At 43.8% G+C, this 22004-nt stretch overlaps 1 protein-coding gene across 2 annotated transcripts in view; it reads left to right on the top strand.

The window, feature by feature from the left end:
• Window positions 1-22004, top strand: part of PDE3B (phosphodiesterase 3B) — a 76391-nt gene that overhangs the window by 32468 nt on the left and 21919 nt on the right. Inside the window, exons 5-10 of one of the 2 annotated variants that reach the window (XM_077321695.1) lie at window positions 3731-3837; window positions 4951-5155; window positions 7589-7665; window positions 12951-13075; window positions 19698-19835; window positions 20864-20975. In XM_077321695.1, the coding sequence (XP_077177810.1) occupies window positions 3731-3837; window positions 4951-5155; window positions 7589-7665; window positions 12951-13075; window positions 19698-19835; window positions 20864-20975 (764 nt within the window). The remainder of the gene's footprint in view (window positions 1-3730; window positions 3838-4950; window positions 5156-7588; window positions 7666-12950; window positions 13076-19697; window positions 19836-20863; window positions 20976-22004) is intronic. The other variant, XM_077321696.1, reaches the window with a different exon arrangement.

The following is a 22004-nucleotide window of genomic DNA, read 5'->3' as shown; positions in this document are numbered from 1 at the left end:
GGAGCAACATCACATAAGATGTACACTGGACTTTTAAATCTTAGTGCATTTGCCCAGTAATTCAGTAGTAAAATACTGACTGAGTTAATAGGAGTAATGTACAACAAAATCAGAGTCCAGTGGCACCTTTAAGACCAACAAAGATTCATTCAAGGTGTGAGCTTTCAAGTGCAAACACTCTTCCTCAGATTCAGGAGTAATGCAGTAAACATATGTTTTGATGCTGACTGCAAATTCCAGGACAAATAATAATTTGCCTCTAGCCAAAAGAAATGCTAACAAAAGTAGTTTTCTGAAGCTGTGGTGTTTAATAAGAAAACCTCCCCATCTCCTATCAAGCTGCACATATAACAGTTATCTCATATATCACTTGATTAAGTGTAAAAGCTTATCAACTGTTTTGTTTACATTGTTTTTTAATCCCCGACTAAGACAATAAAAAAAAAGTATGAACTAATTTCATAAGGGTTACTTTTCTTACTTTTGCAGCTTGCCTGAATCTCTGGCTAGGGCCTGATGTAGCGGGGACAATGTTCAGCCCCAGTGTGATGCTGCTTTTGCAAAATGGATTCTTTTGTAGTACCTTTGAGGTGAACCAACTGTTCATGTTAGTATAGTTGTAAATTTATTGTATTACAGGTTGACACTTAAAGCAAAGGGATAACTAGTAGTGTTTTTAAAGAAGGCACAGGATATAAATTTAGACAATTTAAATAGTAGTTTGTCTATTATATATATTAACATTTATTTTCTTAATCCAGAAAATAAAGTACCTGATTTTTAAAAATCACCTGGGATGCTTTAACATGTATATTAAAATTTGAGCTGTGTATATATTTTAAAACTTATAACCAGCAGATGGCACAGTTTAGCAATATAGCTGCCTGTTTATTGTTACAAAAAATGAAAAGTAGAATTAGATTTAGGTACAAATTAGGTAAATTACAGTTTAGAGCTTCACAAGAAACTTTTTTTACAGTCTTTCCCTTTTAAATATGCAAATGAATATTTAATAGGTGGGGTTCCTCCTGCCTCTGGTCCACAGCTTGCCTTCTGTTGCAACTGCTGTTACAGCTAGAGGACCCACTAAGTGAAGAGAAGGGATAGGCTTTTAACATCAGGCTCTTCCTTTTCTCCACTAAACTGTGCTTGGGCTTTCCTTAAATATCCTTGGCTTTCTTTAAATAACCATTTGGATGTCATGCCCTCTTTGCCACTGCCACTCCAAGCTTGGAATGGATGAAAGCTATCAATAGCGTGGGAAGGTTCCACCTTACCTCCATAAATCAGGTCTTATGCTAGATGCCTTCACCACCACCTGCCTGCAAGGCTGCTGCTTACTTTAGAGGCCCAGCCCTGGTTCCCCAGAAAGTGCAAGGTTGCCTCTTAGGAACTATTCCTATAGCTTGTCTGCCGCTCATCCCCTTTGGGTCCACCCTACCTGTACTGTGGTGGTGGGGGGATGGGATGGTGCAAGTCCAGCCTTGCTCCTGATCAAGCAAACAATGCTAATGCAATACCATGCAGTCCTCTACAACAGGGGTAGTCAACCTGTGGTCCTCCAGATGTCCATGGACTACAATTCCCATGAGCCCCTGCCAGCAAATGCTGGTAGGGGCTCATGGGAATTGTAGTCCATGGACATTTGGAGGACCACAGGTTGACTACCCCTGCTCTACATTAATATAGTTTAGGGCTTCATTCTACGATAACATGACCTTCCTTCAAAGCGATATAGAACATGAAGCTATAAAAAGTGTCTCTTTTAACTGTAAACTGCACATTTCAATAAAGTACCAAGATATAGGATAAGGAGAGGTTAGCGGTGAATGACATTAGGTTCAGTCACACAGATGGAGTAAACTAAAGACTGCTAAAGTTTACTTTAATCTTGGGTCATACCTTAAGGCCGCATAATGCTACAAAGAACCAAGACTATATTGAACTGTACTTTTAGTGTTAAATATGTGTTCTTTAATTCTGTGGAGTGGGGGGGATGAGTAAGTATGAGGGATTACATTTGTACTTATATGTTTCATGGAATGAGAGAAGAGTTGTATACTTAGTTTAGTAAATAGGGCTGTCAACCGCTAGGTGAGGGCTGGAGATCACCTGGGATTACAGCTGATCTCCAAGTGACCAAGATCAGTTCCCCTGAAAATAATGGCTGCTTTGGAAAGTAGATGCTAGGGCATTATACCCCATTGAAAACCCTCGTCCCCGCAGATTCTACCCTCCTCAGGCTGCATTCCCAAAATCTCCAGGTATTTCCGAACCTGGAGCTGGCAATTCTTGTAGTGGAAGAAAAGGGAAATAAAATTAGTACACAGGAAATAGTGAAAGTGGAGGAACCCAGAAGAGCAGTCTTTTATGGCATGACTTGCAAGTAGAAATGTCCTGCAATAAATATATCTGTCGATCCACAGTCCCAAAAGAGGCAAGTTAAGGTTTTATTTTTATTATATTATTTATTTGATTTTTATACCTCCGTTCCCATAACTGGCTCGTGGTGGTTAACAAAATAGAAACATCCTTACAATTTAAAATTCCCATAAAACAATTAAAACACTTTACAACATGTGGCAAATGGCGGCGACCTAATATAAACATCCCCCCTATTTCGGGCATCAGTCAGTATAGATGAAAAAGTAACTGAAAGCATAACATCCTTATCCATGGTTCCTCTTAATATTTGTAAAACCAGCCTGGGGGTGGAGCGAGTCTGGGGTGTCCGAGTTGGAATAGGGTCAATCTGGGCGTGGCCAGCAAAGCTGGCCGTGCATTAATTAGCCCGCCCCTACAACTTATGCCCTCCCTCCCAGGCTGCTCGCACCTCGACTCACACGCTGCTATTTGGAAGTGTTTTAAGGTAACAGTGTATAACAGTTTCTCAGACCTGTGAAATCCAGATATAAAACCCCACTCTGCCGTAGAAGCTTGCTGCGTAACCTTGGGCTGGTCACACAGCCTAACCTACCTTACCAGTTGCTGTGAGGATAAAACAGAGGAAAGGAAAATGATGTAAGCCACCTTGGGTCCCTCCTGGGGAGAAAGGCAGAATATATATAAATGTCATTTAAGTGTAGTGATCAAAGAAGACTTGGTATCTATTTGAGCAGTGGCCATTATGTTTGATCTAAATAAAATTCTACAAATGTTTTGTGGAGTGGTGCCTGTCTTCCATTTAAATACTGCAATGAGTATTTACTGATACAGAATGAAGTTCAAAACATAGTGTTTAATATATCACCTCATACACGAAACAAGGGAAAATAAGTTTGGTCTGTGACCAGTAGGCATATTACAATGTTGATTTGAAAAGTGAAACTGTGTGGAAGCTACTTGAGGGGGGGCAATACGTAATGCTTTTTTTTTTGTGCTTTATTTTCGTACTGAAAATTGCAACCTTATTATCCCTAGCACATATGAACAGTCATCTCCTTCTGTGACTATGTCTTCCTTCACATTATAGTGCCAGCAGCTGTATTGTGAAAAAAATTGAAAGAGCTGATAAAAGAACTATAGAATTACGTGTCATTTTATGAATAATTTTTCTTTCTATTACTTATATAATTGTGCCAAGATACCTTTACGAATAGGACACACTTTTAACAGTTCTTTCATTTTGATTGTTTAACTGTTATTCATAAGAATAAAGTGATCTTATCTGTATCATATTCTGTTTAGTAGAATAACACAAGAGCAACCCTTTTTCTTTCCTTACATTTAGTCAAGGATCCTATGCAAATGGGCCTCTCAACACAAACCTGTTGACGATACCAAAACAAAGATCATCTTCCGTGACCTTGACTCATAATATAGGCCCCAGACGAGCTGGTAGGATATACATCGCTTTTTAATAACTTGGTTGTAGCAATATTTCTGCAGTGGTATTTCTATACAAGCATAGCATATAGGACATTACATTTTTTTGTAATTATTAAGATTTCCACATAAGACTCTGGTTTTTTCTTGTCTGAAGAAATACAAAGTTGTAGAATTCTTAGAAAACTGAAAAACTTTCTGCTGCAATGTGAAATCAAAAATGCAACAGGGCCAGACAAACTTCCCTGGGGCCAGGGAACACCAGCTTGTTGGTGTTTACAGAGCATAGTGCTCTCTGGGGGACATAGGCAGAGAGGAAGTACCTCAAGTATTCAGGGCCCAGATCATGTATAACCTTGAAGGTAATTACCAAAACCTTAAGCCTGATCCGGTATTCAACTGGTAACCAGTGCAGCTTTTGGAGTACGGGCCAGATGTGTGCCCTCCAAAGTGTTCCCATGAGAACTCTGGCTGCTGCATTCTTCACTAGTTGTAGTTTCCCAGATCAGGGATAAGGATAGGCCTGCGAAGAGGGAGTTGGAGAAATCCAGCCTGGGGTGACCGTCACCTGGATGAAAGCATGATCCTTGTAAGATTCCAATATTTTTCCTCTTTTATATTGCTGAAAATCAAGTCTTTTTACTATATATCCAACTCAAAGTTGTAGCATAAATTCTACTCATATAACGCCAGCCTTCAGCTCGCAGGTATGAGAGAGTTTACAAGGATTATTTTGACAATTATAGGAGGAAACAACCACTGATGAAAATTCAACATTTAAAACAGCATAAATCCACAGTCCGTTTTGGTTGCATCATTAATTATTAAAATAGAGATAAGACACATTTTAATGTTTCATTTAATATTATATTGATTATATTGATGTGTATTGTATAAATATCACATTGCATACGGATGTTGATAGCCTGGGATAGGTTCTTTTTTCTGTTGGTATATACATTCAGAACCGCCTGTATTTTGTGTTGTAAATGTTTTTCCTTTTAGGCATATCCTTGAGTTTATAATCTCTCATATGCACTTTATTTTATTTGTGAATGTACATGAGCAAGGGTGCTTTATATGATGAGCTTCTAAAGTTTTATTGCTTTGACTTTTTTCCTTTAGGAACTTCCTCAAATTTAAGTCATGTGAGTTCACTTACTAATGGATTCATATCCAGTGGGCTCCACCGGTCACCTGTAGAATTTCCTGATACTGCAGACTTCCTTACTAGGCCAAGTGTTACTTTACATAAACCTCTGGGATGCACATTTAGTTCTTCAGATGTTCAGCGACCGTTTAGAATATCTTCATATTATACATGTAGTAGGTAATGTTCTCTTTGTATAATCAATTATTAATGTGTTTAAATGTAACATTTCAATAATGTTTTGATATTTATTCTCCCAGAGGCTGGAAGTAGACAGATTCTTCCACTGTCCAGTTCTTCAATGCTCATCTTATTTTGAATCTTGCTTTGCATAGTGATTGATGGCTTTTGCTTTTGCTCCATCTTATGGATCCTGTGTTCTAGCAGTTGATTATACCATCAGAAAATATTTGTTTACTAGTGGGAAGGCCCATTTTGAAAAAATGGCCATTCGAAAACGGGCATCTGCGGAGGCGCGGGTTGGCGCAAGCGGGTAGCAAACGCCGTCTCCCGGCGGTGGGGCTCCTGGGGCGGTGTGGCTTCGGTGGCAAACGGGTGATGGCGTGGCTGGGAGGGCGAGGACTGCAGCCGGAGGGAGGGGGCTTCCCTTCCCTGCAGGAGCTGCGAGGGGCTGTCGCTGCCTCATAGAGGAGGCGCAAGCCCTTCGCGGGGCAACCTGGGCTGGGCAAGGAGTGCAGTGGGTGGCAGAGGGCTTTTCCCTCCCAGCCTCGGCTGCGAGGAGCTAAGTGCACTCCCCCAACAAAGCGAGAGCCCGTCACGGGGCCAGCAGAGAGAGAAAGCCCCCTCTCATCGACCGTGCTCCTCAGGCAGTGCAGCTTCGTGGGAGAAGGGCCAACAGCGGTGCTGGGAGTCCAAGGGTCACAGCTGGCAGGAGGGGGCTTTCTCTCCATGCCGGGGGCGCGAGGGGCTGACGGCACGTCGTGGAGGCAGTGTAAGCTCCTGGTGAGGCATCCCAAGGCAGGCGAGGAGGGCGGCTGGTGGGAGGGGGCTTCCCCTCCCTGTCTGGGCCGCGAGTGGCTGAGTCCGCATCCACAATGGGGCGAGAGCCCCTCACAGGCCAAACAGGGAGGGAAAGCCCCGTTGCAGCAGCCGTGTTCCTCAGGCGCGGCAAGTTCGGGTGCGAAGGGGTGTAGCCGCATCTGTGATGCAGGGAGAGGCCTCATCAGGGCGAGCGGCACCTAAAAGTCCCCCGCCGCCAGGCACTGACCTACGGAGGCGTCAGTTGGGTGGCGTTGGCAGTTGGCAGGCGTGCAAACCAGCGGGGAGTGGGGTGAGGCGGTGAAGCGCCCTCCTTGCTGGCCAGGAACATTCTGGCTGGGAGAGTGGGTGAGCAGCTTGTGCTCGGCTCCTGGAGGCGGGCGCTGCAGGGGCCAGCCCGATCCGGACACGTCCAGCTTTTCTCGATACGACCGGATTGGCCCAGTGGCGCAGAAGAGCTGGATATACCGAGTGTTCCGGTATCCAAGTCAGGGCCTGGACACCTCCTGGACAGGGCCGCCCTGATGGGCCTTTCAGAAATATATAGAGCAAATTATGGTAAAGATTATTGGAAATCCCTGCAAATAGTGTGTGACTCTTACCACGTAAAAATTGGATGTGGTACAGTGGAAACAGGAGTTAACAGAGTGGGTTTTTCTTGCGCTTTTCCAAGCAGTGTACTGTTTTTCATAAAAATTCTCACTGAGCGTTAGAGATGTTTCACATAATATAATGCACCAGTGTGTAATATGGTGCAGTTACAACACAGAAATTGCCTCATCCTCCCCTCTCTTCTGGTGGCTTGCATCAGCAGCAGAAGACGAAAGAAGTAATTTTACCTAATATGCCGTTAGTGCTGAAATTAGGGTTACCAAATATCCTTTTTAAGAGGGCATATCTTTTTTTCTGGGGGAGGGGGCTGTCCATCCTCTTTTGGGCTGTTTAAAAAAAACTGATGAGAATGTCCTCTTTTGGGGTTGAAAGGTTAGGAATATTCCTCGCTAGTAGCAATTATCATAGCTTACATAGCAGGGTTTATTTAAAATGAGATTTGTCATAGTGATCACTTGTTCAAAGTAGTGTCTTCCTTTTTGCTTTTCAAAATATGGTAATCCTAGCTGAAATACACTATCCTGTGGTGCATGTTGTTGGTAGAGTCTCCTTAGAGGGGATTTTGGAACAAACAGAAGATGTTTCAGGGAACATTTCTCCTAGGGTTGTCAGCTTTGAAACTCTTGCTGTCTCCTTAATATCCGTTAAATTTTCAGCAAGTACCAAATGACATTTTTAACCTCCATGTCATGAAGATTGTTAGCTGGTCATCTCCACACATTAAACCTCTATTAAAGGGAGAGGATTTTTTTTCCAGGCAAACTTGTTTGAACCAGCTCCATGGTATTAAGCCAATTTCTCTCCAACCTTGCTTGTAGACACTTCCTTGGGTGCAACTAAAATTGTATAATCATGGGAAAAGTAAGTAGGAGTTATATATTGATATTCCGATGTTATTAATGATGTAATCTTTAAGACATAGGAAGGATAATTTTGATCATTATTTTTAAATAATGTGAAATAAGATAAATGTCTATTGTATTTTGTTTCATTTTCAATAAGTTGTGGACGTCAGATGTTCAAGCCTGTTACAGCCTCATTATCTGAATCTGCTTCAGAATATCAAAGCAGAAAATCAGGTAGGATTTTGAACTCCATAAATACTTGAAATTCTTTTCTTTGGTGAGACCCACCAGATTCCCCCCCTCCCCAGCCCTCACCTAAACCAAACATCATCATAACAAAACATAATCAGAGAATGAAGCTAGGAGATGCAAAACTGGGAGACAGAAATAAATGAGAAAAGTGTGGAAAAGAAGGAGAGAAATTTAAAAAAAGAGAGGAACTAGTGCTTTGCAAGTTGTGGCTGAAATGATAGACACTGTTCATATTAGCAGGCTGTTAATGTAACAGCCGTCAGCTGTGCTGGCTTGTCTTAATCCAATGCTGGCTTGGTTGATGAGCTTGGCATGATCTGTTAGGCAAGTTTGCTTCAATATAATGGAACGGTGAATCTGGCCAATAGTGCCTTTTACTCTGCTCAGATTTCCCTGCACCGCTGTGGTTGCATCCAAAACAGTTTGAAAAGAAAATAATTGGAAAGGCATTCAACTGGATACAACATGGTGATGGCTTCAGGGGCCCTTCTGCTGAATTGGGCCTTCTAAATTTTGTCCTCCAGGCTCCCCTCTTTGCAGCTCTGACCAGATACTCTTTCCCAAATATAATGTAAGAAGGAAAAGCAGCTTAATGAAAATCAGTGAACCTTTCTCTTAACTTCAGTGAAACATACTGATCTATTTTCACAGAACTTTCACATGGAAAATGCCAAAATTTCCCCAGGTTTTATCATTCTTTCTTTTGATCTCTAACTATAATTGTAAAAAGTTATAGGAAAGTTGTATGTTGTAAACTGGACCTAGCTTACCCAAGTATTGGGAACTGAGACCACACAACTTTTTAAAGGAACCAAGCTTAATAATGTTTTAACCATGCCTTCCAATGGTCCCCAACCTTTTTAGTACCGGGGACCGGTCAACGCTTGACAATTTTACTGAGGCCCGGGGGGGGTGTGTGTGTACTCTTTTGCCAAGGGAAGTTGCCACCGCCGCCTGAGCCCCTGCTCCACTTGCTTTCCTGCCGGTGCCCCTGACTTCCCGCCGCCCACTGGGGGCGCTGCCAGCAGCAGCTGCTCAGCGTCACACCGAGGGGGAGCCCCAGCCATGGCAGCTGCTGGAGAACACCAAAGGTGAGCCAGCGGCAGAGTGGCAGGGCAGCCCCTGAGGCAGCAGCCAGGAAGGAGGAGAAGGAGGAGCTGTGGCCCGGTACCGACTGATTCATGGGCCGGTACTGGTCACCGGACCGGGGGTTGGGGAACACTGGTCTAGTATATCTCTCTTATGTTACTAGATCCCTCCTCTGAAAGTCTGAGAGCCTGATGGTTTAGTGGTTAAGAGTGGCGGACTCTAACCTAGGGAATTGGGTTTGTTTCCTGACTCCCCCCCACGAATCCTGCAGAGTAACCTGGGGCAGTCACAATGCTTTCAGAGCTCTCTCAGCCCCACTTAGCACATTAGATGACTGTTGTGGGGACAGGGAAGGAATGTGGCTGTAAATTGTTTTGAGAGTCCTTAGGGTAGAGAAAAGGAACTTATAAAAACATTGCTGCTACTATCAGTAAGTCAAATGATTTGAAGAAGAAAATGAACAACTAACTAGAGGTATGAGGTAGACTGTCTGAAATCAGTGTTCAGTAAGTAATGAGATTATTCTGCCTAGGCTTTTCAGACCACTACTATCTACAGGTCTATTCTCACAAGCTGTTTCCCGAGTATTGTTGATCTGCATGAAAGCAGCACTGCTATAGCTGCCAGGTTTAGATAGTACTAGATCTGTTGCAGGGTGAGGAAATTGGGGGCCATCACACAGTGAATTCATAACCTATCATGGGTCTTTGATATAGTTTCAGTTATGCTGGCTGTGGAAGAATCCATGGTATATCTTTTTCCACACTAGTCTTTCTGCATTCAGGAACTTAGTTTGAACTAGCAATGCTGTAGAAGCATCTAGGGCAGGGGTCCTCAACCCCCGGTCTGCGGCCCGGCACCGGGCCGCAAAGGCCATGGTGCAGGGCCGCAGCGAAGCGCCTGCCGATTGGTCCCTCCAATTGTCTGTCCAGAGGAAGGGTCCAATCCGGACCCTTCCTCATCCCGGGTTGATTTGCTATTTAGGGTTGATTTGCTCAAGGAAAGGCATAGCTGCAGCATCACAATCCCTTTCTGTATTGGAAGGTAGTGGACTCTCCTTTGTTGGAAGTTTTTTGGAGGAGATTGTATGTCAAGAGTGTGTGCTTTTTAAGTCCCCGAGAAGGTGGGGGGGCTGGACTGGATGACCCATTGTGGTCTCTTCCAGCTCTGTGTGTAATTCTTGATTCTGATTCTTTCAAGATGGGCTGTCACTGCAATAAGTCTTGCTATGAAGCTGTGGGCAAATCCTGCCATTGGACACTCCATTAGCACTCAAGATTTTTCAGCTGCATTCTGCTGTAGATTGCCACTTGTTGACATCTGTAAGGCTAGTCGACTGAGTATACATTTGTGAATAATTATATGTTGGACCTGCAAGCGAGAAAGGACTCAAAAGTTGCGAAAGTGGTCTTTCAGTCATTCTTTCAGTTAGAACATCTCTCTACCTTCTTGTGGTTAGTAGCTTGCTAAAACACTAATGTGGGGGTACACCAAAGGTGGAAGATGTAAACCAGATTGCATTTAACTGTAACTGTTGTTCATCAGTGTCTTCAGTGTACATGCATATTCCTTACTTCATGTCCTTCTATGAGCTATCCTATATTCTTCATATCAATATTATTTCCTCCTATAAGAATTCATGGCAGCAAGCAGGAACTGAGGGAAAGGGGCACCACACCACCACCATTTAGGCAGGAAAAACAGTTGTACTCACTCTGGAGGGGAGACAACCACCCCCACCCCCCACCCCCAATCTGCAAAAGCTAGAAACTCCTGTTCAGTGGCTAGCCTGCATGTACACAGTCCCAATGTGTGTGTGTACAGAAAACTTGTTGAACAACAGTTACATTTAGGTGCAACCTTGTTTTCATCAAATGGTTTTCTGTGCAGGCCATAGTATGAACTGCTGTAGTATGAACTCTCTGGAACCTTAGTTTCATAGATCTCTAGTGATGGCATTAAGAGAATTGAGGAAGTAGTGACAGTCTTCTCAGTAATGTCACAGATCATCAGGAAAGTGCCAAGGGGAGAGGTCATACTCCTAATTTTCTAGAAAACTCTGGGCATCTTTTTCACGGCTGGCCAGCGTATGCATAGTCCCAGTTTGTGCTTGACAGGCCACTTGATGAGCAACAATTATAGGTAAGTACAGTGCTGTTTAACAAGTAGGAAACCTGTATTTTCCAAATAATCATAGATTTTGTTTGTTCATTTACTGGCATGACTATAAATATCATAGTCAAGAGCTTTCGTGAACAGATGTTAGAAAATATGAACTCCCCAGAGGCATTTGTATGCTGCACAATAAGTATGCAGGGTCTCAGCAGAGAATATATAGATTGCCTAGCTGGTTATCTGATTGATGTTGTCCAGTTGCTCATTCTACTATTTTAACTGGAGACCATGCATATGGGTCAGAGTTTCTGAAATCCCTTGTTCATCCTGTCAATTTGTCCATATTTTCAGTTTGTCCATACATTCTGTTTTGCATAGGAATACATAAAATCATTCATATTTGTTTATATTCTCCATTTAATTTATTTTAACCATAACAAGCTTGGTACTGACTGTCCTACTTTGTCACTAATCCAGGTAATCATTAAAATGTTATTACACGTTCACAAGACTTAGAACATGATATTCTGGAATTTGGTGTTAAATTGTTCACGTATGGAAAAATCTGAACACTCAACATTAGGGTTGTGTGTGGTGGCTTCCAAATCGGCCGTTCCAGGCTGACGCAGCCAGCATCGCACCACGGTGGGGAGGAGGCACGGGCACCGGTGCATAACTTGGTGCGCACACACAGGTGCCCTGCGGTGCAGTGCTGGCTATATCGGCCTGGAACAGCCAATTCGGATGCTGCCGCTCACAACCCTACTCAACATTGATATTCTTAACCTATGAAAGGAGACAATGAAGTGTCTCCCAAAATAGTATTGATAGATCCTGCCCCCCAGCAAGCTGAAATTCAGTGTAAGATCAAGATTTTGCAAAATTTGAAAGGAAAATGTTTTGTTTTTATACCTAATCTTTTTTCTACCCTGGAGCTCAAGGCGACTTACACTGTAGTTCCAGATCTCCTGTACAGATCCATATCTTCTTAGCTTTCGCAAGGTTGTACTACTATGGCCTGGCTCAGGAGGAAGATGGGATAAACGTATTTAAAATAAAGAAACACATGAAGCTTGCTGTATATATCTTTCCTTGAAATGAGTGTAGAGGGCTGATGTGTACCACCAATTAGTCAAGGTACTTCAGCATTAAGTACAATTAGTTACATTGCTCAGACACTCTGTTTACTGGGAAAGCTTAAAAATAAGATATTTGTACATATTATCTTTGTCATCAAATCCAGCATTCTGATACAAAACCAGGAAAGCTGCGTACAGTATTCCATGTCTCTTTTTAAGCCTATTTGGAGGAGTACGATCTTGTAGGATATGGATATGGATGGTTATGGATATTTAGTTCATGCATATGTTCACTGTCTATAGACTTTATATAGCAAAAACAGTGCTGAACAGTGCTGAAGACAGGACCTCTCCAGACTTACACTAGAAATTAGTAAGCACCTATAATTAGCTGAATTGTGTAATGACGTTGAGAGCATGTGAATTTGAAGATTGTGTTAAATTTGAAAAAGTGGCTAGTTGAGAATCATTAACTATATATCTGTGTGAAAAACTGCCTGTTACTGTGTTGAGTATTATATAGCAGTGGTCCCCAACCTTTTTATCACCGGGGACCAGTCAACGCTTGACAATTTTACTGAGGCCCTTTAATTAAGAAGTGTGCCCTTCTTACAAAATTTGTTGTGACCCATTTTATAAATTTTTGCCTTGAGGGTGTATTTCTGTTTTGGCAAAATTTCAAACTATTAGTACTGAAAATATAATATTTGGGACCATGAAGTTATTTTCCCAGACAGCCCGTCCATTGTTGTATTGTTTTCTGAAATGCAGTTGTACACGCATGATGAGATACTGTTATTTTTAGATGTGGTTTGTGGGAACAGTCAAATATTTTTTGTCATGAGTAGACAATATACCTTCACAATATATTGAAGGGAAATTCGCAACTCCTGAGCTGATTTTAAGATTCTGTATTAAAATAATGATTAAATGTTTGGAAAATAGGTTTTGTTTTAAAATGTTAACTTTATTTGAACTTTTAAGGTAAAGATGGAAATAATGACATTCCAAAAGATCTTACTAATCATACCGAGAAACAACAGGGTGGAACAGGAGAATTAGAAACTCACAATCATCAAATAGATCAGACTGAAAATAAGCAACTTAATGTAAGCATATTGCAATAATTAGTATGATGTGATTCATATTTTGTTGTAAATAACTTGCATGCATGTTGAGTGAGTTGCATATGTTTCACTGACTTTTGCTAATATATTTTTGATACATCAACAAGAGTATCAAATATATGGAATTTTATATTTAATTTAGAATCATAAACTTGGAAGGGACCTCCAGGACCTTCTAGTCCAGGGTTAGTCAAACTGCGGCCCTCCAGATGTCCACGGACTACAATTCCCACGAGCCCCTGCCAGCGAATGCTGGTAGGGGCTTGTGGGAATTGTAGTCCGTGGACATCTGGAGGGCCGCAGTTTGACTACCCCTGTTCTAGTCCAACCCCGTACAGAATGCAAGAAACTCACAACTACCTGCCTACCCACAGTGACCCCAATTCCATGCCCAGATGATGCCTCTCCCCACAAACCAGAATCACTGGCCAGTCTGGCTTGGAAGAAATTTGCCTCCTGATTCCAAACTTGAAAAACAAGCACTAATTTAGTGATTGCTGGATTCACCTCTGGCCACACACAAGCTTTATAAGATATCTGAACAATCCTAAGCAAAGATGTTATGTGACTGGCAAATATGTTCATCCTCTTACCCCTCTACTTCTTTTCTACTCAACATTATTAACTGCCAAGTCATTCTCAATTTGTTACTATAATTCTGTGATATACTAAGAACCCAAGAACCATTCGGCAGCAAGAATGATTTCTTGAGTGCGAGAGGGAGTGCAGGGTTCTGAAATCCTTTAGGCTTCCTTCAGGGAAAGAAGGATATAGGGTGATCCAGTGGAAGGAAACTTACAGAGACTTGTATTTGAAGAAGAAGAAGAGTTGGTTCTTATAGGGGGCTTTTCTCTAACCGAAGGAGTCTCAAAGTGGCTTACATTTGCCATCTCTTTCCTCTCCCCACAACAGACACCCTGTGAGGTGGGTGAGGCTGAGAGAGCCCTGATTTTACTCCTCATCAGAACAGCTTTATCAGTACTGTGGGGAGCCCAAGGTCACCCAGCTGGTTGCATGGGGGGGGGGGAACAGAATCAAACCTGGCTCACCAGATTAGAAGTCCACACTCCTAATCACTACACCAAGCTGGCTCTGGTGAAAATATGGCCACAGCTTTTATTGAACACTGTCACAGTATAATTAGCACAGTTTGGGGGAGAGATCCAGCCCTGGGCAACCTGCCTGCTACCCAATAACTACACCCTCAGCCTAGCTGCTGAGTATACAACTGTGGAGTGGTGTGTCGAGAAAGGCTTTGAAAATGGGAAAACATAGGAACTTCTGCAAAATATGCAAAGTGATAGGCTTGCAGCAGTCAGGCTCCCTGAAGAGGGGACCTTCTCTAGCTTTTGGTGGTGTGTCGAGCAAGGAAAGAACTGCAGGATCATGGAACCCACAAACTTTACTGTATAAAGAACTGACCATCAAGTAATGTCCATGAACCTTGGAGTGAGCCCCCTTATCTTAAGATGGGCCAAGTACTGCAATAACTATGCCTTGGAGACAAGCCCTGGGTCTCCCACCCCCTAGAGCGCTGCAAAGGACAAGGGATGTGCTCATTGGCCTCACCCAAAGACTTGGTGGAAAAGTTCCATCTTACAGGCCCTGTGGAACTGTGAAAACTCTGAAAGGGCCCTCAGCTCTTCCAGGAACTCATTCCACCAGGTGGGGGCCAAGACCATAAAGGCCCTGGTGCGAGTCAAGGCCAGGCAAACTGCCTTGGGGCCAGGCACCTTTAGCAGTTTAGAACCTGCAGAGCAAAGAACTTTGAGGGAGGGGCATAAGGAGACAAGCGGTCCCTAAGATAGATAGCTGTGAATGGCCTTAAAGGTTAGGATCAAAACCTTGAACTTGATCTGTGCTAGAACTGGCAACCAATGCAGCTGCCTCAGCACAGGCTGGATATGGGCCCTCCATGGTGTCCCAGTTAGGATCCAGCAGCTGCATTCTGTAGCATCAGATCCTGCTGATGCAAGTGCCTCAAGCACTGTAGTCCCACAGATGAAAGGACAGATCATCCCCGAAACTGGAGTCTGAATGATAAGGCTTCATATCTAAACACCAATGGACTTTAGTGCAGGTAAGAGTGGCAAGCTCTGTTAGATTTAAAATGCTAGCCAGCTGACCACTGAACAGCTGGTGCACACAAGCACATGGCCTACCAGCTCTTTAAATTCCAGTTGGGGTCAAAGATAGCATGCCTGCAGCTATAAAGTTCCAAAAAAAGAAGATTACTTGCTGTTCTTTTCAGTGGATTGGAGCATGTGGTCACACTTTGTGTTCATTTGAGTGTGCGCCAATTCAAGCCGATGAGGATGAGTTGGCATCCCAACACTGCCCTGCTCCAGGCCATTTTGGCTGACAGTGCTCACCAGCCCTCAACTGGATATGGCCACAAAACCTGCATGCAGCATGAGGCTGTTTACCATGCTTTGTCTTCCTCACCCTCTCCCAATCCACAACTGATGGCAGTTGGTAAGGTGGTGCCATATTTGTCAGATCTGGATATATTGGGGCCAAAAATATTGGTATTCCCAGGTTCAGTGGTTCCAAATACTAATATGGTATTCAGATCTGTGTTTTGAGTTTCTGGTATTTTTCAATTCCATTATTCCTTATGGGGAAAGTTTTTGGGGAGGATTAGAGGTGTTTTTAAAGATAATATCACCAAAGTTGCAGAGGAGCTGCTCTTGCCTGTCCTTTGAAATAATCCTCAAATTTCAAATTAATTGGACCAAGGATTCCAATTTTATGGGCTCCTGAACAAGATGCATTTAGCCATCATTGTGCCCTATGGGAGGGGAAACCTGCAAAAATGTAAAACCTGGGACTCTTCCCCATTGGAACACTATTGAAGCGGTTGTTGTTATGCTAAGTCCAACCAATGTAACAGCAAGAATGTTATGTAACACCCAAGAGCAGCTTTTCTCAACCTTTGGTTATAGGGCACACTTGAAATTTTTTTCAAGCTTGGAGACGTATGGGAAGTAATTTTAGTTGGCCACATCCCCAGAAGTGACATGTCACTGAAAAGTTAAAGCAACCTCTTATTAAAAGCTCTCCCTTGTTTACAGTAGTTATGGCATCACTAATAAAATGAAATGGTGACGTTTGATGGCTTCAGACGGCTCTCTTTATCCGAAGTGGACAAGTTGCTAGGCTCAGTTAGGGCGACCACTTGCCCCCTTGACCCCTGTCCATCATGGCTCCTCAAAGGAGGCGGCCAGAAGATAGGAGGCCAGCTCAGGGACATTATCAACCTCTCCCTGGAGTCCGGGGAGTTCCCCGAGCAGCTGAAGGGGGCAGTGGTTCACCCTCTCCTGAAGAAATCTACGCTGGATCCGCGGGACCCTGCCAGCTATCGCCCAGTGTCGCACTTGGCGTTCCTGGGCAAGATGGTTGAAAGGGCCGCGGCAGACCAGCTCCTGGCATTCTTGGAAGAAACTTCGGCATTCGATCCATATCAGTCTGGCTTTCGACCTGGCCACGGGGTGGAGACGGTGCTGGTCGCCCTGTTGGATGACCTCCGTCGCCAGCTGGATAAGGGCGGGTCGGCAGTGCTGGTTCTTCTGGACCTGTCGGCCGCTTTTGACATCGTGGACCACGAGCTGTTGGTCCACCGCCTTGCCGGCACGGGGATACGGGGCACAGCGTTACGCTGGATACGCTCCTTTCTCCAGGACCGGACCCAGAGGGTTGCAGTGGGAGATGAGTTCTCGCATTCCTATAGACTCCCTTGTGGGGTCCCTCAGGGTGCGGTCCTCTCCCCCACATTATTCAACATCTTTATGCGCCCTCTGGCCCAGCTGGTACGGAGTTTTGGACTGGGTTGCCACCAGTACGCTGATGACACCCAGCTCTATCTCCTCATGGACGGCCGCCCGGACTCCCCCCCGGAACCATTCGCCAGATGTTTGGAAGCAGTGACAGAATGGTTCGAGCAGAGTCGCCTGAAACTCAACCCCTCCAAGACGGAGGTCCTGTGGCTGGGACGTAGGGGGCAGGACCAGGAAGCACGCTTACCCACCCTGGCAGGGACGCAACTCACCATCACGTCCCAGGCCAGGAACTTGGGTGTGGCCATTGATGCCTCCCTGACTTTGGAGGCGCAGGTCAAAAAAGTAGCGGGCCAGGCGTTTTTCCACCTTCGCCAGGCCCGACTATTAGCGCCCTATCTGTCCCCCGAACACTTAGCCACAGTGATCCATGCAACGGTCACCTCCAGAATAGATTTCTGTAACTCGCTCTACGCGGGCCTTCCCTTGTCCTTGATCCGGAAACTTCAGCTAGTGCAAAACGCAGCTGCTAGGGTCCTTACTGGCACATCTTGGAGGGCCCACATCCAGCCAGTGCTGAGGCAGCTGCACTGGTTGCCAATTGCTGCCCGGATCCGGTTCAAGGTTCTGGTTCTATCCCTTCAAGGCTTTACGCGAGTTGGGACCCACATACCTGAGGGACCGCCTATCGCCCTATGCCCCTTGCAGGGCCTTGCGCTCTGCGGGTGAAAACCTGTTGGTCGTTCCCGGCCCTAGGGAAGCACGCCTGGCCTCGACCAGGGCCAGGGCCTTTTCGGTCCTGGCCCCTACCTGGTGGAATGAGCTCCCGGGAGAGCTGCGGGCCCTGCGGGATCTTTCAACATTCCGCAGGGCCTGCAAGACGGAGCTCTTCCGCCAGGTTTATGGTTGAGGCCGGGGCTGATAATAGATCTATGCCTCCCCCGGGGACTCGGGTTCTGGACCCGAAGCAAAACATCACCAGGACCTCCTCTCCACCCGCTAGTAGTGGGAGGGAGGGGGGGGGAGTTGAGCTGCCATTCTTGCCATGCCGGCAATATTGGCAATGTTATTATTGTTTATGGGGTTTTAATGGGGAATTGCGATATTGTTACCCGCCACGAGCCGCAAGGGAGTGGCGGGCTATAAATCTAATAATAATAATAATAATAATAATAAATGCTTGTTAAATGAGAAGTTCGTTTCATTTCTGTGTGCACAGTAAGCTGAATAGCAAACCTTGCCTGAGCTGAACAAGGAAGCATTGCCCACAATGCAAAGTAGCAATTCTCCTCATGAAAGCTGATCTGATTTGGAGATCACTTGTAATTTTGGAAGGAAGAGTATTTTTATACTCTGCTTTTCACTACCAAATGGATTCTTAAAGCTCCTTACAATCTCCTTCCTTTCCTCTCCCCACAAAAGATACCCTGTGAGGTAGGTAGGGCTGAGAGAGCTCTGACAGTACTGCTCTGTGAGAACAGCACTAACAGGTCTGTAACTAATCCAAGGTTACCCAGGTGGCTGCATGTGGAGGAGTCAGGAATTGCCAGGTACCACCAGAAAGATATCAGGGTCAGAAGTGGCTGCCAGAGCAAGGTAGATAGTAATCCTTGTGCAGGCTAAGCACGGTCTTTGCCCTGAATCCAGGCTTTTATCTGTAGTAGCTCTCTAGGGATGCCAGCCTCTGGGTGGGACCTGGGAATCTCCAGACTCTACAGAGCTGCCCAGGGCCCTGTCTAGCCTCACACTTCTGCTGGCTGCATGGCTTGAAATCTATGCCCAGGCAGGGCTATCTCCCTTCTACCACCCACACCCTCCACTCACACTCAAGTTAAAACAAATAAAACAAACCCCAAAACAGCTTCCAACCCACCACCTCCAAGGAAGAACTCATCTTGCTTCACCAACGACATAGGTTGACAAAGTGTTAGGAGTCCATCATTGTCCATTTTGGAAGGGAGCAGGTTGACCTGCTCACATAAGGGGGTACACCAATGGCTCACTAGAGTCCTGTGGCACACTGGTTGAGAAACTCTGCCCAAGAGACTTGAGACTGTGTAAAATGTGCAAATCCCAACTTTTGTGAAAATCAAGAATCTCAAAATAAATCACAGATATCTAGACACAAATGTGACCAATTCCAGTAAAGAACAAACTTTTAAAAAATAACTAAACCTCTTAAAAGTGACAGAACCTTCCTTAAGGAGCCTGGCAAGTCAATACCATGCCCTACAAACATAGAAACATGGGAAGAAAAAGGGAATAGAGTGATGAAAAGCATTGTGGGAGCTTGAAATGCTGGCTCCCAATGCTCCTGGTTAATCCCAAATATTTCCAGGCCTTTTTAGGGCCTATAGTTTGATATCCCATCCCAAAAAAACATAATTATATACGAGCTGTAAGGTAAAGGTAAAGGTGTCTGACCCTTGGGGTGATGCCCTCTAGCGTTTTCATGGCAGACTCAGTACGGGGTGGTTTGCCAGTGCCTTCCCCAGTCATTACCATTTACCCCCCAGCAAGCTGGGTACTCATTTTACCGACCTCGGAAGGATGGAAGGCTGAGTCAACCCTGAGCCGGCTGCTGGGATTGAACTCCCAGCCTCATGGGCAGAGCTTCAGACAACATTTCTGCTGCCTTACCACTCTGTGCCACAAGAGGCTCAAGAGCTGTATATACCCCATATTATTTCTGGTACTTTTTGGGTATGTTTTTGGATCAGTTATACCGAAATGCACATCAGTAAAGCCTACCTTAAAAAAATGATTATACCAAAGATACAAAATATTGTATTTATTTTTACATATGCATTATACTTTCTCTCATACAGTTGGAGGAAGATCCTACATTAGACCTGATGGTAATTGAAGACTATGATTCATTAATGGAAAAAATGGAGAACTGGAATTTCCAAATATTTGATCTTGTTCAAAAAATGGGAGATAAATCTGGAAGAATCCTTAGTCAGGTTTGTTCCTCCAGTGCATATATTATGTTCGCTATATATATTCCTCACATATAAGCTTGTGCTGACCAGTTTAGAGATACAATACAGTAGTGGTTTGAAAAGTAACATAATTATGTCTCCGTTTATAAACAAAAAGGCAGTGGGCCATACTCTGAGCTGTATGAAAGAACACAGACACAAATTGTTTGGCGTGGAATAGGCCACAGCTTTTATTGCTATGCATATGAGTGTTGGCAAACCCTGGGTGGATCCTGCCCCCTTGCGGCCAGCTGACCACAAAGGAGCCCATCATACCAGCAGGCCATTCCACAGGGACCTTTTAAATGCTCATTGAGTAAACTTAGTTAGCATGAATCATGTTAGTACTGAAACAGATGTAAATTATCCTATAAAGACCAACAAGCAAAGGAAGTGGGAGACTTGCATTATTTAAGGGAGCAGCGAGTACATCTCTCCAAGCTCACTTCCATTTTGCTAATAGCTAGTGGCTGCTTTCTGTCAGCAGAGAGGGGATAATTTTCAGTTATTTCCCTGTCCTGCTGCAGAAGTCCACTTTGCCCCTCATGCTGCATTTCTATGGTTCTTCGAACCACTGAAGGAGCGCAGAGTTGTCAGAGGAGTGCAGTTGTGAAATGTAGGGATGTAATTTTATAGAAAGGTTTAATGTTTGCTTATTTAGGAATTCTGATTTTATTTAGATTATATATGAGAATCACTTAACATTCTACTTAGTTGACATTTAAAACTGCTTTTAAAAAGTTGGCATGGTAAATAAAACAAATGGCTTTCTATGGAATTCTTGAATAAATATTTAACTATATTGATGACATTTTTGAATAAATTGATAATCAGGTCTTTATGGTTAGAGAAAAATCACAAAACCTCATTAATAACATATTAATAGTAAATATACATTAGATTTGAATTGCTCAAGTATGTGTTTTGAAATATGAATTCTGAAGCAATTAGAATATAAATAATTATGTTTTAATATCCCTGAAGTTGAAAAAAATAAATTGTTTGTTTAGGTTGCATATGCATTGTTTCAAGACACTGGATTATTTGAAATATTCAAAATTCCAACTTGGCAATTCATGAAGTACTTTCAGGCCCTAGAAAATGGATACCGAGACATTCCCTGTGAGTAAGATTTTACAATATTAGGCCCCTTTTTTTTCTCCTGAGCTAGAATATGTTATTAGATTGTTAGTAATGTATCTACAACACACCATTATGACCAGTATTGTATGAGTAGAGATTGGATTTCTTTTAATAAATGCGTTTCTTATGCATTATGGAATAATAATAAAGTTAAAATGCTAATAGTAATCCTAGTAAATTTGGTTAAAATGAATAAATAAAATTTGTGCCAAGCACTGCCAAGCATTGAAAAATAGATTGTGAATAAATGTTAATGAGATCTGAAGAATTCATAGGAGGTTTTATGCTGATTTTAATTTGAATCTAATTCTAATTTTGACTTTTCTTTCTTTTACATACATGCATGCATGCATACATAGCCCTTCCCCGGAGACTCAGGGCATCTATATACATCACATGTTTAATGTGTTTTATAGTAATTCTTTTTTACCAGGTAGTTCTTCGAACTGTAGTTCTAAGACAGTGGTTCTCAAACTTTTCACGCTGCCACTCCCTTGGCTACTAGGCCACATCACTAGTGCCCTCTCCTCACACATACAAACACTCACCTTTAGGGTTGGGCACTTCCCTTCCCCCCACCCCGTGCCATGGCGCTGGCTGCTTCAGGTGTGAACGGCAGCTTTGGATGTCGAAGCGCCCAACCCTACTTTCCTGGTGTTAGGTCTATTGTAGGCGCCTGGAACCTGTGGCTGATTAGTTAAAGCAGAGTCGCCTGTAGCTGAACCCTTCAAAGACAGAGGTCCTGCAGGTGGGTAGGAAGGGACCAGTGGAGGAAGGTCACTTACCCAGCCTGGATGGTGTGCAGTTTACTGCTGCATCATCAGCCAGGAATCTGGGGGTGATATTTGATGTCTACCTATCTATGGAGGCTTAAATCACCAGAGTAGCTTGGCAGGCATTTTTTCACCTTTGCCAGGCGAGGCTTCTAGTGCCCTTCCTGGCCTCAGATCTCTTAGCCACAGTTACCCAGTCACCTCTAGATTAGATTTCTGTAACTCACTCTGTGAG

The sequence above is a fragment of the Paroedura picta genome, chromosome 2 (assembly GCF_049243985.1).
Source record: "Paroedura picta isolate Pp20150507F chromosome 2, Ppicta_v3.0, whole genome shotgun sequence".
NCBI classification, from domain to species: Eukaryota; Metazoa; Chordata; class Lepidosauria; order Squamata; family Gekkonidae; genus Paroedura; species Paroedura picta.
Note: the sequence above shows the minus strand (reverse complement) of the source record. Positions and strands in the feature narration are given on the sequence as shown.